This window comes from Marmota monax, unplaced genomic scaffold, assembly GCF_021218885.2.
Source record: "Marmota monax isolate L192 unplaced genomic scaffold, Marmota_monax_Labrador192_F-V1.1 WCK01_AAM20220418_F8-fsc00064, whole genome shotgun sequence".
Lineage (NCBI taxonomy): Eukaryota > Metazoa > Chordata > Mammalia > Rodentia > Sciuridae > Marmota > Marmota monax.
Window position 1 is genome coordinate 10,354,857 of NW_026694542.1, and position 19,580 is coordinate 10,374,436.

Genomic DNA, 19,580 nt, shown 5'->3' on the forward strand with positions numbered 1-19,580 from the left:
TCTATATTGAGTCTTTATGGCACTATATGCATGTATACTGCCCCCTTGGGTTAAATCATAGCCACTAAAGGACAACAACTACATTTATCTTTGTATACTTTCCAAAATATTTACTATAGCACTCTGCATATAGCAAGACTCAAAGAACACTTAAAAGGTTGGTAAATGATTTTGTGAACTGTGCTGCTTTAAATATCTTAACATCCATGAAGATCAAAGAATTGTGGAAAACAATTCAATATAATGTTTGTAGTTATTATTTTAAAAACATCTTGTGAAGATAATGGAAGGTTCATATAAGGTTTTTAAAAATTCTTCAAGTGGGCCCTTAAGAGAATTTGTTTCTGCTGGAAATTTAAAGGAGAAAGGGGGGGGGGGGACAGGCAGAGAGAGAGAGAGAGAGAGAGAGAAGGAGAGGCAAGTGGAGAAAGAGAAGGGAAGAGATTCTCAATCTTCTTAACACTATGAGTTATCTCTTATGTTCACTCTTCTGAAGAGAGAACTAAGGACTGCTTTAAATTCAGCTAAAGTAATTCAAACTCAAGTCATAATGTTTTCTATTTTAAAGATAAAAGGTTATACTAAAAGGTGAAATAGGTGGGTAGGGGATGAGCAAGGAGACAAACTGTTTCTAACAAAAACAATTTAATGAATGACACTGGTTTAATTCATTTTACATTCTCCACAAAAACTATTACCTTTGATTCACCAAGGGCCAAAATGCACATCTGAAGTATAATATAGCCAGGCAAAGTGGTACATGCCTGTAATCTAGAAGCTTAGGTGGCTGATGCAGGAGGATCACAGGTTCAAAGCCAGCCTTAGCACTTAGTGAGGCCCTAAGCACCTCGACAAGACTGTCTCTAAATAAAATATAAAAAAGGGCTGGGGATGTGGCTCAGTGGTTAAGTGCCCCTGGGTTCCATCCCCAGTACCAAAAGAAAAAAAATAAAAAATAAAATAAAAGCCAGCCTTAGCAGCTTACAAGGACTTAAGCAACTTAGTGAGACCCTGTCTCAAAATAAACAATAAAAAGGGCTATGTCCCCACATAGCTCAGTGGTGAATTACCCCAGGGTTCAATCCCCATACCCCCCTCCAAAAAAAATATATGTAGCTGGGTGTGTGGTGGCTTAGACTTATAATCCCAACTACTTAGGAGGCTGGGGAAGGAGGATCACAAATTTGAGGCCAGACTGCAAAATAAAAAATAAAATATAATAGCTTAGCAATAGAGCATCCCTGGGTTTTATTCCAAGTACCACAAAAGTAAAATGAAAAAAAAAAATGCAAATATTACCCCCCCAATAAGTTATAATTGTACTTGTTCTTCAATAAACAAATACAAAAATGACTTCTTTAAAACAAGCAAACACAAAATACAAGTTCACATTTCTACTGCAAAACCAAAAATTTTTCAGTCCTTTTCAGGACTAATATTTTTCTAGGTAATTTAGTATTACTTCAGTGAAATAATCCACTTATTTTCAAAAATTCAATAAACTCTTGGGAACTTTGGAGGCTACCATGAAGTTTAGATGTACTGAAAACAATAGTTCCTCTCTTGAGGGAAAACAAGATTTATATGGCTGAGGCTAACTTGTCCCATGTTGTAATTACTTGCAAGAGAATTGGGGCCACACACCACAAAATTATACCTCAATATCTCTCTGGAAATCAAACAGGTCAATTCGTTGCCAGTTACTGCCATCCAAAGCCAGAACATTCCAGGCCTATTTTGAAGAAAAGAAATAAGCAAAATTTAAAATGAAAAGAAAACAATATTCAAATTTACAATTCAACCAACTAATGACTGAAATAGATCAAAAAATTTCCTTAGCTTCTATCACTACTCCCAACAGGTGTGCCTTAATCCTGGATCCATGCTTTACTCTCAAATGAGATTATCTCATAAAATGAGTAGGTATAGAAACTAACAGCTACAAAATATCTTAAATTAGGGAAATTGGGGAAACAGCAGGTTGTGATAAATATCACAGCCAGAAGGTATTTTGAAACTGCAAGATTCCAATTTCACATTTATTTATTTATTTGTGTGTGTGTGTGTGTTTTGCTGGGAATTGAACCCAGGGGTGTGTGTGTGTGTGTGTGTGTGTTTTGCTGGGAATTGAACCCAGGGTCTTGTGCATGCAAGGCAAGCACCATACCAACTGAGCTATATCCCTAGCCCAAGATTCCAATTTCTAATCTCAAAATGAGACAGAATTTTAGGTGATGAAGAACAAGTCTTAGCTCCATCCCTAAATTGGAAACAAGATGTGAAACCAACGGAATGGGACAGTACACCAAATGCTGCTCTGTTTAACACATATCTATTATCTATAGTATCACTTGGTTAGATATGAAATTGTGACATGGTGATTTGGGACTTGAAAATTATATATTTTTTGTATAATTTCTCTGTATTTCATGTTTTCCTCATTACCAATTTACTCAGGTTTGTAGGTTTTTCAATTAATCATCATTCTATCCCCAACTTGATTCGGTGGTAATTTTATTTATTTTTTAAATTATTTATTCTTTAATTTTTGCAGTACTGGAGACTAAACCCAGGGGTATACTATCACTGAGCCACAACCCCAACAATTTTTTATTTTCAGACAAGGCCTTATTAAATTGCCCAAGATGCTCTTGAACTTGTGATATTCCTGCCTTAGGCTCTTTAGTCCCTGTGATTTCAGGCATAGGCCACCTCATTCACCTTCAATGGAAAGTTTAAGATTTTCATACATCTTAAACAAGAAAAGGGAGGTAAGAAAGGGAGAAATGAGTCCAGTGGGAGTTAATTTGTTGTCGCTCATTCTATATTTTCCTTTAAAAACTTTCCCTGTTAAATTTAAAAAATAAAAGTATTGGACTGGTGGTGTAGCTCAATGGTAGAACACTTGCCCAGCATGTGCAAGGCCTTAGGTTTGATCCCCAGCACTGCAAAACAAAAACAAAACAAAACAAAATAAACAAAAGTTTTAATATTAGAGTCATAAAGTTATGAGTCTTATCTTTAATAAAATTTAAAAGGGATTTAATATTGATTATACTTATAGCTATTTCTCTGAAATTTTTAAAAAAGAATTTCTGGATATACTTATAAGCCTTAGGATAACTGTCACATAATCAATAAGAAGAATGTCAGGGGTATGAGGGTAAGCAAGGAGTTATTATAGAAATAGCTGCAGTTTTCTCAGAAGTTTAATGTTACTTTTCTTTTAATGGCTTCATTTTTCCAGTGGCTTAAGTGGTTAGCCAGGGGAGGCAACCAATAAAACATTTAAAGGTTATATGTTTAATAAATTCTTGGGCTAAATGAATCTCTGATTGATGTGCTATTTCTTATTTCCTTCTATTATGTTCTTCAGCAAGCAGAAAACATGCAGAATTCAGACTAAAATTATAAATGACAAATTCCTCTCTAGAGTCTGCACTGGGAAAAAAAGAAAACAAAAAAAACTTCAAGCATAGAGAACAATGGAATATAAACCTGGTGCAGTGTGGTCCATACGTATAATTCCTGGGACTTGGGAGGCTGCGAATTAGTGCCTTGCTTTTTGCTGAGGCTGGCTTTGAACTCATGATCCTCCTGCCTCATAAGCCGCTGGTATTACAGGCATGCGCCACCACGCCCAGCCAGACACAATAATTTAGTGAGACCCTCAGCAGTTTGGTGAGACCCTGTCTCAAAAGGAAAAATGGCTGAGGATGTTGTTCAGTGGCAAAGTGCTCCTGGATTCAATCCAAAGCACACACACACAAAAAGAATATGCCAAGTATGGTAGCACATCCCTGTTAATTCTAATGACTTGGGAGGCTAAAGCAAGAGAATCACAAGTTTGAGGCCAGACTTAGCATGACCCTGTTAAAAAAAAAGGGGGGGGGATGGGAATGTAGCTCAGTGGTAAAAACACCCCTGGGTTCAAAACACAGTAGGGGTGGGAAAGAAAGAGAACAATAAAACAACTACTAATATAAAATTTTCCAGATTTAATGAAAAGTGACATTGTGACTTCCTTCCCTTAAAGTTAACACATATTAAGAAGGAAGAGGAACCTGCAAATGAAAACAATAACTGAAAACTCATTTAAGTCAACACTCCTAGGGTGAGGCTGTGTAACTAAACAGGTTTAGACACTGATCTGGGAATTTTGTTTCTGGGTGTTTTGTCACCTTCACAATGGAATCAGAAAGGAAAATCCATTCACTTGTAAGTGGCCATGTCTAAAGGGACCACACAACTAATGGAGATAAAAATGTCAAAAGAGAAATCACTGAAACACCATTGTTAATTTCCAAAATGGCTGACAGACATTAAGTATGGCTTTCAGGATGCAGAAATTAAAGTTAGAATAAGGGGAAATTCTCTATATTAAGATTTATGTGTGGTGCTAGTAGTATGAAGGGACATCTGGGCCCACCTACACAGATAAACATAATACTTTATGGTACAGCCATATTACATATCAGTACCTGGCAAACAGTGGGCTCTCAGTAAATATTTGTTAAATGAATGAACAAACAGAAAGCTGGTGCCTAATTTATAAAAAGATGACAACTGCAAATACATGTTCATTTTATTACTGATCAGATAACTGTATTACAAAAGTGGTTAGAAGCAGTTCATAAAGCAATTTTTCTACATCAGAGATTATACCCTTTATATCAGTGGTAGCCAATAATATTAGGGTATACGGCCATTTTGTCACAGCAATATTAAGTGACAAAAATCGAGAGTCAAGTATAATGTAGAAACTGACTTTAGGAAAAGTGATTTGTTCTACAACCATTTTGTTTTTAAATTTTATCTTTCAAGGAAAGAACATGGGGATAAAATAGCATGAGAATTAGATGTTTAAGAGTCTTTTATATGTATATGTGTTTGTATCAAATGAACAGGAAAAACAATAAAGAAAATTTCATTAAGTTAAGCATAGCCTTTTTTTTTTTTGTCCCAGGGATTGAATTTAGGGGCACTTAACCACTGAGCCACATCCCCAGCCCTAATTTGTATTTTATTTAGAGACAGGGTCTCACCGAGTTGCTTAGTGCCTCACTTTTGTTAAGGCTGGCTTTGAACTTGCAATCCTCCTGCCTCAGCCTCCCAAGCCACTGGGATTAGAGGCATGCGCCAATGCACCCAGCAAGCATAGCTTTTTAATTTGCATGTTCAATGCCTTTTCACTTAACTATTCTGTTTATGTTATGTAAATAAGATTTATAGAACAGTTAGAGGTGGTATATATAGAATTCTATTATTGAATTATATGGGGAAGGTAAACCATAAATGAAATAACACCCTTTCAAACATAACAACATACAAGTAACACCTAAAATAAATGGTCAGCCTACTACAGAGACTGCCATCCTTAGTGTCAGAAAGTGGTCCCTCTGTAACCATGTCCACCATTCTTACCCTGGAGACCTGAGCACAGCGACACAAGGTAACAACATCCAGAAAAGAAAATATCCTAAAAAGAAAAGAGAGGGAGACAAACTTCACTGTATGATAGTTTCTCTTGATTTTAGCCTTTTAATAACTACACACACATATAACACACACACACACACACACACGCAGTTCTTCCAAGCAAAAAAAAAAAAAAGATTTGAGCAATCAAAAAAAAAAAAGAAAAAATTTGAGCAATTAACAAAAAAGATAATACTGTCCAAATAAAACATAGTAGAAGAAAGTAATCTTTTAGCAGGGTGTGGTAGCACATGCCTGTAATCCCATTGTTTTGGGAGGCTAAGTAGGAGGATTACAAATTTGGAGCCTCAGGTATTTAGTGAGACTCTGTCTCAAAAAAATAAGTAAATAAATAAAAAGGACTGAGGCTTAGTGATAAAGCACCCCTGAGTTCACTCCCCAGAACAACAACAACAAAAAAGATAATCTTTTACTTAACAATGTACATAAATGCTATACAAGTTCAATTATATCAAGGGAAATGATTTCTAACTGATATAGACATCTGAAGTGTTACAAAATGGAGGTCAGGAAGCATTAGTCTGGAGAAAAGAGGCTAGTTTCTGTCATAGTTACCTGAAGTGTAAAAGCTCCCTAGGATAGCTTTAAAAAATGAAATTTTGTTGTTTAGTGATCAGAGGTTATCAGTTATATTGTGGAACTTGTGATATGCTGAGTTAATAATTACATTACAGAGAAAGTCATCTACATTTTGTAAATATGTTCAGTCTTTAAAAAAAATTGTGTGCTGAGTGTGGTGGCACATGCCTATAATCCCAGTGACTTGGGAGGCTGAGGCAGGAGGATCACAAGTTCAAAGCCATCCTCAGCAACTTAGGTAGCTCTAAACAACTTGGTGAGACCCTGTCTCAAAAAATAAAAAGGGCCAGAAATGTGGCTCAGTCATTAAGTGCCCTTGTTCAAACCTAGTACCAAAAAAGAGCAACAACAAAAAACTGTGAGCACACATATGAAACTGTAGCTCAGTGGCATGAAGTTCCTGTTCACATGGTTAAGACCAATATCCCTACTAACCATCTCCAAAGGTTTTTCCACTTTCCCAAACTGAAATCTATACCAAAATATCAGTAACTTCCCAATACCTCCCTTTCCCAGTCCTTGACAACCAGCATTCTACCTTCTGTCTCTGTGAAGATGACTGTTCTTGGTACTTAACATTTATCATTTGTGTCTTGCTTATTTTACTTAGCATTATGTCTTTGAGATTCATACATATTGTAGCAGGTTTAAGAATTTACTTCCATTTTAGAGTTGAATACTATTCTATCATATTCCACATTTTGTGTATCTATTGCCAGACACTAGGTTTGCTTTCACCTTTTGGCTACTGTGAATTATGGTTCCATTAACACAAGTATAAAAGGGGGCTGGGGCTGTAGCTCAGTAGCAGAGCACTTGCCTAGCATGTGTGAGGCACTGGGTTCAATCCTTAGCACCACATAAAAATAAAAAAAACAAAGCTGTTTTGTCCATCTACAACTACAAAAAAATAAAATTAAATTAAAAAACATGAGTGTACAGATACCTGTTTAGTCCCAGCTTTTAATACTTTGGGGTATATATCCAGAAGTAGAACTTCTGTATCATTTATCATTTCTGCTTAGTTTTTTTGAGGAACCATTAGGCTATTTTACACAGAAGTTGCACCATTTTAAATTCCTATCAGTAGTATATAAATGATCTTAATTTTCCCACATATTTGTCAAAACTATTTTTTAAAAATAGTATTACAAATGGGTTTGAACTGGGAAATGGTATCTCACTATGTTTTTTTATTTGTACTTTTCTAATGATTAGTAATTTTGAGACCATTTTCATGTTATTCTTGGCCATTTATATATCTGCTTTGGAGAACTACCCATCTCCCTTTATTTTTCTGTATTAGGAACTGAACCCAGGGGTTCTTTACCAGCTACATCCCTAGTTAGCCTCCCAAGTCACTGGGGTTATAGGGATACACCATGTCTGGTGAGTCATTTACCCATTTTTAAATCAGGCTTTGTTGTTGTATTATAAAGTTCTTTATGGATTCTAGACAGTGATCCCTTATCATAAATATGACTTGCAAATATTTTCAATGCTGAATTCTATTCTTTAATATACAAAATTTTTATAATTAATAATATATATAATTTAATAATTCTATTCTTTAATGTTCAAAATTTTTATAATTATGATTCAATCCAGTTTATCTACTTTTTTCTATTGTTTTATGAGTTTTGGTGTCAGATCTGAGAAATCATTGCCAAGTCCAATTATCAGGAATCTTTTCCCCCTCTGTTTTCTTCTAAGAATTTTTTTTTGGGGGGTACTGGGATTGAACACAGGAATACTTTGCCACTGAGCTAAATTCCTAGTCCATTTATTTATTTTGAGACAAAGTCTCACTACATTGTTGAAGGGTCTTGCCAAGTTGTTCAGGATGGCCTTGAACCTGTGATCCTCCTGTCTCAGCTTCAAGTCCCCAGATTACAGGTATGCCCAGCTTTCTTTTATAACTTTAGCTCTTATGTTTAGGTCTGTGATCCATTGAGTTGGTATTGTATATGGAGTAAGGTAGTTCAACATAATCTCCTCGCACACTTTTGGTGGTTCTGGGGATCAAACCCAGAGCCTTGAACATGCTAAAACACACAGTCTACCACAAAGCTACATCTCCAACCCAACTTATTCTTTTGTTACGGGGATACAAAGTTTTCCCAACATCATTTGTGTTCCTCACTAAATGGTTTTGGCACATTTGTCAAAAATCATCTGATGGGGCTGTGGTTGTAGCTCAGTGCAGGGAGCGCTTGGCAAGCACATGTGAGGCACTGGATTTGATATTGAGCACCACATAAAAATAAATAAAAGTATTGTGACCATAGACAACTAAAAAAAAAATCATCTGACCACATATATGAGGATTTACTTCTGAGCTCTCTATTCTATTCTACTGGCCAATATGTCATGTCTTATGCCAGTAGGATCACACTATTTTAAATATTTTTTAGTTTTGGATCAGAAGGTGTTTTTGATTGAAATATCTGCATGATTAAAAAAAAACCCCTAGGAATAGTAACTGAATTGGTTACAAAAAACTTCCCTTATGCTTTATTTACCTTCTTTTTTAAACTGATTTATTCCTGTGATCTCAGCAAGATACCAACAAGGAGCAGAAAAGTCACTGAACAAGTTCAGAGAAAAAGTATGGTGAAATAATAAAATGAAAAAATTTAAAAAGGTATCCATAGGCAGTCTTCAGTAATATGTAAAGAGTGTGCCTTCTCTAAGGAGGACCGAATGTATAAAGAGAGGGGGGAAAAAAGGAGGGCTATGAGTTTCATGTATTCATTCAGAATATATTTCAATGGGCATTGTTTTAGGTCCCTGCAGTTAAGCAGCTTGTGGTCTAGGAGCTGTTGGTAGACACAAAGTAAGTAAAAAACTGTGAAAAAATTTTAGGAAGTTAATGACTACAATAAAGATAGCAAAGTAAAAATGACGAGTGGTCAGGGAAAGCCTTTTCTAGGAATACATATTTGATTTTAGACCTCAATAATAGAAGGAACCAGAATTGTCAAGGTCTAAGAAAAAGAACATTCACGTAAAGAAACAGTGAGTGTGTGATGAAAGATTAAAAGAAGCAGTGAAGATGTAGTATAGTAGTAGAACCATAGCCCATTAATGAGTTATTATATATCAGGTATTATTTTAAGTCATTTTTATATGTGCAACAACTCCTTACAATGTTCCTACAAGATAGGTACTATTATCATTCCCATTTATAGATAAGGATAGTGAGCAAAGTTTAGAGTTAGATAGGGCCAGACTAAGAAGGCTTTATGGCCTTAGTGAACTGTTTAGATTATATTCCAAGTCTAAGGGAAGCCAAAGGTGGGTTAGGTCAGTGAGGGATATTATCTAATTTATATTAGGAAAAGATCATTATACAATGGGTCTAGTGGCACCTATTTGGAATCTCAGCTACTCAGAAGGCTGAAGCAGGAGGATTGCAAGTTTGAGGCTAGCTAGGGCAACTAAGCAAGATCATTTCAAAATTTAAAAAATGGATAGCAATGTAACTCAGTGGTGGAGTACTTGCTTAGTATGCATGAGGCCTTGGGTTTGATCCCTGGTACCACAAAAGACATAAACAAACATCAGTATAGCTGCTATGGGGAGATCAGACTGTCAGGGCACAAAAGTGGCACCAAGCCTATCAGTTAAGAGAACACCACTACTGGGCTGGGGATGTGGCTCTAGTGGTAGCGTGCTCGCTTGGCATTCGCGGGGTGCTGGGTTCGATCCTCAGTACCACATAAAAATAAAATAAAGATGTTGTGTCCACCAAAAACTTTAAAAAATAAATAAATATTAAAAAAGAGAGAGAGAGAGAGAACACCACTACTGTCTAGGTAATGGAGGCTTAGACTACGTCTGCTACCAGGGAGATACAGAAAACAGGGTAGAACTTGATGATGGACTGGATGAGATGGTTCGAGAACACATTTCTGGTACCAGGACCTGGGGAGTTAAAGGTGCCATTAATTAAAATGTGGAACACTGAAACTATGTTATGGATTAATCAAAAGTTTTTGTTTTGGATATGTTATATGTGAGTACAGATACCAAGAAAATAATTGGATCTAGTAAGACCTTTAACTTTTCCTTACAGCTGTTGTAATATTTCTTTTTCTTTACCTGCTTTGTATTAATTATTTTTGCTTTTATTATATTTTGCTTTTTAAACCATTTCTGTTTTCCACTCTTTTTTCACTTCATTATTCCTATATCTTACCTGGCTTATTTCCTTTTTACCCTTTTCAGTTTCTAAATGGCAGGTAAACCCAAAAAAGGAAAAGCTGGGTACCTTTCTTGTTCCCTCAAAGCACACTTGGTTTCATTCTGATGACTCTTAATAAAGCAAATTAACCATATTTTAAAATTCTGATAATATTAAAATACTACCCACTCCACTTCCAAATAAAAATACTGTCTCAATCTGTGTACCTCAATAAAATAATATACTGTTTACCTTATAACAAATCTACCTAATACAACAAATATTGTTTCATTGCTGAAATGCTTCTTTATCCTGTCACCCACTATTCAGTATCTTTGTATGGAGTTTAATAACCTAAATATTCTTATGTTTACCCTGAGTAATATTACATGGGGGTGAGAGGTGAGAAGCTTTACAAGTATTCATCTTAGTAGTCTCTAATAATCTTTCAATAGAAAGGTTCTCCGCAAAAGACAGCAAAAACAACACACATGAAATATCAAGCTGGTGGTCAAGTGTGTGCAGACTTAGGAGACTTCACATTTTAGTCAGCTTTTATGTCCCCCACCCTCTCTACCAAAGATTTAACCCAGGAGCACTTAACTGCTGAGTCATATCTCCAGCCCTTGTTCATTATTTTATTTAGAGACAGAATCTCACTGAGTTACTCAGTGTCTTGCTAAGTTGCTGAGGCTGGCTTTGAACTTTCGATTCTCCTGTTTCAGTCTCCCAAGTCTCTGAGATTACAGGAGTGTGCCACTGTGCCCAGCTAGGTTACAGTTCTCTTAATCTAATAATTTCACCTCTGAATATTCCTGCATTAAGAGTTTTTTGGGGGACATTTCATATCCACACCATAATACCCCATGGAGCACAACATCTCAACAATCACAATTGTGTTACTAGAACATACTAAATGAACTAGGCAAGGTGGCTCATGCCTGTAATATCAGCTACTTGGGCAGCTGAGACAGGAGGATTTGAGACAGAAGGATTGCACGTTCAAGGCCAGCTTGTTTTAAAAATAAATAAATAAATTCATGTATACATACATAAATACATAAATGGGGTTGTCACCCACTATTTAGGATATAGTTCAGTGGTAGAGTGCCCCTGGGTCCAATCCCGAGTACCACACACACACACACAAAAAGAATGGGGTTCTAAATGTGACGATTCCAGAGTTAGCTTTTCACCTTGACTTGGACATTACAGAATTTTTTTTTTAAAGAGGACAAACATAATCACTGTGCTCCTCTATACAAGTAATAAAAGCTTAGTCCTTCTAGTCCTAATTCGCCTGTCTTAGGAAGATGGATGTGATAAGCTTCAGTACTTGAATTCCTTCTATCACTACTCAAGTAGTCTGTTTATATATTGGTTATTATTTAGTAACTCCTTGACTTCTATTTTTTCTTTGTACTTGATTCTAGAGACAATTATCTTTAGAAATCTGAATATAAGTATTGGGCAGAGGGCTGAGGTTGTGGCTCAGAGGTCCACTAGCCTAGTATGCCTGAGGTACTGGGTTCAATCCTTAGCACCACATAAAAATAAAAATAAAGATATTGGGTCCACCTATAAGTAAAAAATAAATATTTTTTAAAAAAAGAATTGTGCTGAACATGGAGGCACATGCCTATAATCCCAGCAACTGAGGCAGGAGGATCACAAATTCAAAGCTAGGCTCATGAATTTACCAAGGCAACTCTGAGAGATACTGTGTCAAAATAAAAAATAAAAGGGGCTGGAGCTGTGACTCAGTGATTAAGTACTCCTGGGTTCAAGTGGCATGTTCAAGGCCAGACTGGGCAATTTAGCAAGCCCCAGTCTCCGAAGAAAAAGAAAAAAAAAAGGCTGGGGATACAGTTCACTGTAAAGCACCCCCTGGTTCAATCCTCAATACAGCAAAACAAATACAAAAATAAACCAAAAAGCTAGAAACAACTTAATTTTTTATCAATAAACAATGCAAACTATAGCACACTCTTCTTTGAGACCCTCAGCAACTCAGTTAGACCCTGTCTCAAAATAAAAAATAAAAAAACAACTGGGGGTCTATCTGGGGTTGTGGCCCAGCAGTAGAGCGCTTGCTCTGAATGTACAAGGCCCTGGGTTCTATCCTCAGCACCCAATAAAAGTAAATAAATAAAATAAAGGTATTGTGTCCAACTACAACTAAAAGAAACAAACAAACAACTGGGAATGTGGCTCAGTGGGTTAAGTGCCCTGGGTTCAATCCGTGGTAAAACAACAACAACAAATCACCCATAGTTTATGGAAAACTATCTGAAGAACATTCATGATTCCTTTAGGTATGCTACATTCTATGTGTGGTGAGTAATGTGGATTGACTCACCCATATTAGGTCCATCCCAGTTCACTAGCTTAAGCCACTTGCTGTGATTGAATTTAATCTAGACCTATTTGGCTAAGATCTGAGAAGAAACTTTATATGGGTATCAATGCTAGTCCATCTCTCCCTTGAAATAAAAAAAAAAAACATGTAACCCATTATTTAAAAAATATTTTCTGCTGTAGATGGATGCAATACCTTTATTTTATTTTTTATTTTTATATGGTGTTGAGAATCGAACTCAGTGCCTCATACATGCTAGGCAAGCGTTCTACTACTACACTACACCACTGCATTATTTGCTGGCATCTATCCTGTGCCCATAAGGAAAAGCAGCTTTAGGACCAAAGTGATGCTATTCTTTACAGAACAAAAGAAGAAAAATGATAACACTGAGATTCCCTAAGCCAACCAACCTGATTACTTGGTTTAATGTCTGTATTTCCTTTTATAATCTCCCTTACTGTTTAAGCCAATTTGAGTTGGAGGTTTTATAACTTGCAGTTACAAAAACAATTTTTTAAAGAGAATTATAATTAAATATAATTACTGACCTTACATTAAATCTTTTCCTCCTATTTTCTCTATTTTAGTGAGTGCTCCCACCATCTACTCACTAGAAAGCAAAGAGCATGAGCATCATCCTTGACACCTTCCCAGTATCACACATCAAGGGCTGGGGGTGTGGCTCAGAGGTAGAACACTTGTCTAGCATGCATGAGGCAATGGGTTCGATCCTCAGCACCACATAAAAATAAAGGTATTATGACTACCTACAACTAAAAAAATAAATGTCTAAAAACTTAATCCCATTAAATCATTCAAGAAATACATCGCTAATCTCAACACTTAAAAATCTCTCCATTATGGGGCAGAGAGAGAGCTCAGTGGTAGCTCACTTGCCTAGCATGTCAGAGTTCCTAAGGTTGATCCCTGGCACTGGAAAAAAAAAGTCTCTTACTTGGGTCCATTTTCTTTCTAGATTTAGCAGCACTACCATTGACCTTCACAAAAGAAAATTGCAACTTTCCAACTGCTTATCTTGCCTTTAGCAGTGTTTTTTTTTTCTGATAAACAATTATAATATCTAGAGTTGGAACAAGGAAAGACTTTACTCTTTAATTCCATTCACCAGAGGTAACCAGCAATAACTTAAATAATGGCTACGAAGAAATGTGTAAGAATTCATTCTTAATAAACTAATAACTACAAATCATCCATTGAAAAAAATCATCTGTGAGTTTACCTTCACATTGTCATTAGGACTCATAATATCATAGAAAGGAGACATCACCATTGAAGAAAAAAATCCACAAAATCTTTGTTACACTTAAGTCAGAAAGGGTAGGATAAGGCTTTAGGTCAGCCAAGTCCTCACTGTGTGGGGTCCTGCAGAGTGAAAGCTTAAATTCAAGACTGTGGCAAAACACCTGAAGTTCATTGCCAGGACTGTGATGGTACAAGAAGGGAATGTGGAAGATGGATACAGGACCCTAAGTAGAATCCTGCTATCTAGGGCTCACTGAGGGACAGAGGGAAAGCTATAAAACCTGCCAATGGATCTACACCATGGTAATGGCTCAAAAGATCAACTTTTTTCTTTTTATCTTGGTGCTGGGGATTGAACCTGGGTCTCACACATGACATGCAAATGCTCTACTTACTGAGCTACAACCCCAGCCAGAAAGATCAGCTTCTTGATGCAAAAGAATTGGGTGCAACCATATCAGGGCTGCACAGGCTTGTGGATAGGAGGCCCTATCCAGTTTGTGTGTCCACCTCTTTTCTTTCTCATTTCTATAACCCCATTTTCTGTTTAATTTCTCATTTGTTTGCTTCCTTTAGCTGTGACAGACTCTATCACATATATATAGAAATAGAAAAAAGAAAGAATGAGAAAGGAAGGAAGGAAGAAGGAAGGAAAGGTGGGATAAGGTTAAAGAATTACTGAATATTCCCACATCGGCATATATCATAGGCTTTTGTTTTTCAAAAAAACACTGGCAGAATTTGTTTTAAAATTTATATTTCTACCTCTATTTCTATCTACACCATAAAACTTAACTTCTTTTTTGGGAGGCAATGGGGAAGGAACTCAGGGATGTTTACCACATAGCTACATCCCCATTTCATTTTAATTTTTTTACTTTGAGACAGGATCTTGCTAATTTCTGAGGCTGGCTTTGCTCTTTGTCACTGGGATTATACACATGGGCCACTGTATCCAGCTTAAAACTTACCTTCTAAAGTGCATAATTAAGTGATTTCCCCCCAGCTGCTTTTCTTTTTTGGTGTTGGGGGTGAAATCCAGGCAAGGTACTAGGCAAGCACTCCATCACTGAGCCACATTCTCAGCCTTCAGAGATTTTTAAAAATGTAACCATAATGTTGTGCAACCATCATTACTAACTCCAGAATTTTTTTTTTTTGTAGTGCTAGGGATCACACATACTATGCAGCACTCCATCACTGAGTTCTACATATTTATTACCCTGAAAAGAACCCCATCACTTCCCACCCACCACTCAACCCCAAAAAACCTCTACTCTACTTTCTGTATCCATTGATTTATCTATTCTGGATATTACATAAATGGAATAACACAGTAATAAGTAAGGCCTTTTGGTCTGGCTTCTTTCAATAAGCATGTTTTAAAACATACATTCATGTTGTAGCACATATCCATATTTTGTTCCTTCAATGGCCAAGTGATGTTCCACTATATGGGTATTTTGTATTTTATCTATTCTTTTGATGGACAACTGGGTTATTTCCACTTTTTAACTACTGTGCACAATGCTGTTGTTACAAACATTCCAAGTTTTCAAGTGCATTTATTTTCAATTCTTAAATGTAGGAGCAGAAACGCTGGATTATGCGGTATTTCTATATTTAACTTTTGACGAACTACCAAGCTGTTTTCAACAGTGGACATACTAGCTTGTGTGTATGGGTGTGGAGTGTGTGTAGGAATTGAACCCAGTGGTCCTCTACCACTAAGCTACATCTCCCGCCCTTTCTCAACATTATTTGAGACTGGTTTCAAAACTAAGTTGCTGAGGCTGGTCTTGAGCTTGCTATCCTCAGTCTCCCAAGTTGCTGAGATTAAGTTATGAGCAACCATGTCATCTTAAAAAAATCCCTACCAGCAATTTATGAAGGTCAATTTCTTCTTGTCTTTGACAATACTTTTTAGTTACAGACATCCTAGGTGATGTAAAGTGATAACTCATTGTGGTTTTAATGGGCATTTATTTCTGATAGCTAATGATGTTGAGCATCTTTTCACGAACTTACTAATAAGAGGAGGCTTTTATTAAGGCTTTCCTATACTACTTCAGAAAGAATATTAAATGGGCGAAGATTTAAATAATTTGTTTATAATATAAGTTTCTTCAAAAAACACATATATTTTGTTGTTGTTCTTTCGTTCTACTACAGAAAGAAGGAAGGGTATTAAGAGGAGCACAGCACAGTGTTTCAAAATAGATTTAAAAAATCAAAAAAAAAATAATTTTATGATAAAAAACGGGGAGCACAACAAAGTAAGCATCAACTCCGGGCTGGGGCAAAAGCTTGAGCAGTACGTCGAAATCCAAGCAAAGTAAAGTAAGGATCCATAAGGAGTGTGGCCTCACACAATATATTGGGAAATGAGCATCAGAGCCTGAGCAGGGAATAGAGGGCTCCCACACAGAGGAGAAACCTAGTGTGGGCTCAGGAATCCATTCAGGATAAGAATGTATCCGTGCAAGAGAAGGACTGTGGCCTGGCATGCAGAGTTTGAACCTGCAGGGGTGAAGTATGGATCATATTGAGAGGGAGCAGCAGTACTGCAGGACTGATTATTATTGGGGGACTGAATATATACATTAACCATAACAGAAGTCTGGTTTATCACTTTCATAAAAGGAAGTTACAAATCTGGAAAAGGAGAAAACTAGACAGAATGTAATAATTGATTAGAATTAAGAATTATCAGTGGAAATACAGTTTTTTTTTTAGTTGTTGATGGACACTATACCTTTATTTTTTATTTATTTATTTTTATGTGGTGCTGAGGATTGAACCCAGTGCCTCACACATGCGAGGTAAAGTTAAGAGAGACTTAACTTTCCATTAAAGAAGCCTGGCAGACGCTGCTTTAGTCTATTAATCAAAGTGAACAAAGTAATAAGTCAACTTGAAAGTATATGTCAACTAACAGGATACAAAGAGAAGTATATAGCATCACTTCTATGTTTTTTCTACTAGCAAAGCATAACCTGAATCTAATTACCAGGAAACATAAGACAATTCAAACTGAAGGAAGTTCTACAAAATGGCTGAACTGTAATCTTCAAAAGTGTCAAAATCAACAAAATACTGAGGAATTGTTCAGACTAAAGATAGATATTAGGGGCTGGGGTTGTGGCTCAGTGGTAGATTGCTAGCCTAGCACATGTGAGGCCCTGGGTTTGATCCTCAGCACCACATAAAAATAAAGATATTGTGTCCAACTAAAAAATAAATATTTAGAAAAAAAAATTAGATATCAGGCTGGGGTTATGGCTCAGTGGTAGAGCTCTTGCCTTAGCACATATGAGGCACTGGGTTCGATCCTCTGCGAAACATTAAAAAAATAATAAATAAAATAAAGTTATTATAAAAAAGATATTAATCGAAAGCAACACAATGATTATGAACTGGACTGTTTTGCTATCAAGACATTATTGGAGGGCTGGGGTTGTGGCTCAGTGGTAGACTGCTCGCCTAGCATGTGTGAGGCCCTGGGTTCGATCCTCAGCACCACATAAAAATAAATAAATAAAATAAAGATATTGTGCCCAACTGCAACTAAAAAATAAATAAATATTTTTTAAAAAGACATTATCGGGGGGCTGGGGATGTGGCTCAAGCGGTAGCACGCTCGCCTGGCATGCGTGCGGCCCGGGTTCGATCCTCAGCACCACATACAAACAAAGGTGTTGTGTCCGCCGAAAACTAAAAAATAAATATTAAAAATTAAAAAAAAAAAAAAAAAAAAAAAGACATTATCGGAGCCAGATGCAGTGGTGCACCCCTGAAATCCCAGCAACCCAAGAAGCTGAGGAAGGAGGATCATGAGTTTGAGGTCAGCTTCAGTAATTTAATGCTGTCTCTCAGAAACTTAGCAAGCAAGACTGTCTCGAGATAAAAAAATAAAAATAGGCTGGGGATGTGGCTCAGTGGTAAAGTGCCTCTGGGTTTAAACCCCAGTACCTAAAAAAATATATTTCTTTTCTGTAATTAAAGCCTTTGTGCCGTCTGTTGTAAGGTGATGAAGAGATTCAAACAAGGACTCAGGTATTTAGTAGACCTGCCTTTAATTAGGACCACTTTGGATTCTGTAAGGAGATTCTACCTCCAACTAAAAAAATAAATATTAAAAAAAAAAAAAAGTGTTTTGGGAATCAGGTGTGGTGGCACACACCTGTAATCCCAGTGGCTTGGGAGGCTGAGAAATGAGGATCACAAGTTCAAAGCCAGCCTCAGCAATGGTGAGGAAGCAACTCAGTGAGACCCTATCTCTAAATAAAATACAAAATAGGGCTGGGATGTGGCTCAGTAGTTAAGTGCCCCTGCGTTCAATCCCTGGCTCCGCCCCCCCCACCAAAAAAAATAGTGTTTTGGGAAAGATAAACAAAATGAAAAAATGGAAAAACCATTTTTGCTTTGAAAAATTCAATGCAAGTATATTTTACTGTTTATAACCATATTAAAACTTAAACTTGACCAAACAAGTCTTTTTTAATAATTTACTCTAGGGACTCTGGTTTTTACTCTATCTTCTATTTTTTTTTTTTTTTTTTTTTGGATTTAAAGACAGGGTCTTGCTAAGTTGCTTAGGGTCTCACTAAATTGTTGAGGCTAGATTTGAACTCATGATCCTCCTGCCTCAGCCTCTTGCACCGCTGGGATTACAGCAGTGCGCCACCATACCAGGCTCTTCATACATTCTAATCAAATCATCTGGAATATTTGTAAGATGTTCTCTTTACCATCAGAATGCACTGCCAGTGAAGACTATAAAAGGTAGAACACCTTTTTTTGGAGTACAGATAGAAATTATTTAAAAATTTTTATGAAAATCTATAATAAACTAATTGTAGAATTTTTATATTAAACACCTGTTTTGAAGGGGGGAAGACCTGAGGATGTAACTAAGTGAAAAAGACCCCCTGGGTTCAAGTCCCAGTACCAAAGAAAACAAAGAAAGGTGTTTCCAGATATTTTTCTTATTTATAGGAAGCAGGGCAATTGATGGGAGATCCTGTCAGAAATTTACTTGCAAATGAAAAAGGCTTTTGTACTGGACTTGCAACTTTTCTGTAAGTTTAAAAATGTTAAAGAAAATTATATTCTTTGTTTTAATAATTCATGACAGGATATTATGCTAATAAGACAAATATGGATGGTTTCAAAGATTTGCAAGAAGAAAAATCACTTAAGGTGTGTCATGTTAGTAAATTGGTGGGGAAAACACTTAGCACCTAACAGAAGGTAAATTATTTTAAAACAATTAGTATGCTTCTACTATGGAGTACTGCACAGCCACAATAAATGATTTGGTCAAGTTATATTTACTTCCATATATAGAAGTCCATGATACATTAAGTGAAAAGGATTATAAAGTGATACTATAATACAATAAAGGTTTTTTTTTTTTTCAAAATCCTGTATATTTAAGGGTAGCATTAAAAAAAAAGATTTCCATTAAGATTAGGAACAAGATAGGACTGACCTATAGAATCATCTCCATTCAACATTACCTTGGAGATTATAAAGTAAGGAATAAAAAAATTAAATATTGGAAAAGATAAGTAATCCCAGGAACTCAGAAAGCTGCGGAAGGAGGATCTGAAGTTTGAGGTCAGCTTCAGTAACTTAGTGAATCTCATAGTAACTTAGCAAGACTGTCTCAAAATAAAAAAAATAAAA

General features: G+C 36.3%; 1 protein-coding gene across 4 annotated transcripts in view; it reads right to left on the reverse strand.

Annotated features, from left to right (window-relative positions):
* Positions 1-19,580, reverse strand: part of Fbxl20 (F-box and leucine rich repeat protein 20) — a 111,072-nt gene that overhangs the window by 32,608 nt on the left and 58,884 nt on the right. For all 4 annotated transcript variants that reach the window (XM_046420600.2, XM_046420601.2, XM_058571578.1 and 1 more), the window contains exons 3-4: positions 5,425-5,479; positions 1,658-1,732 (exon numbers count right to left, since the gene is read on the reverse strand). In XM_046420600.2, the coding sequence (XP_046276556.1) occupies positions 1,658-1,732; positions 5,425-5,479 (130 nt within the window). The remainder of the gene's footprint in view (positions 1-1,657; positions 1,733-5,424; positions 5,480-19,580) is intronic.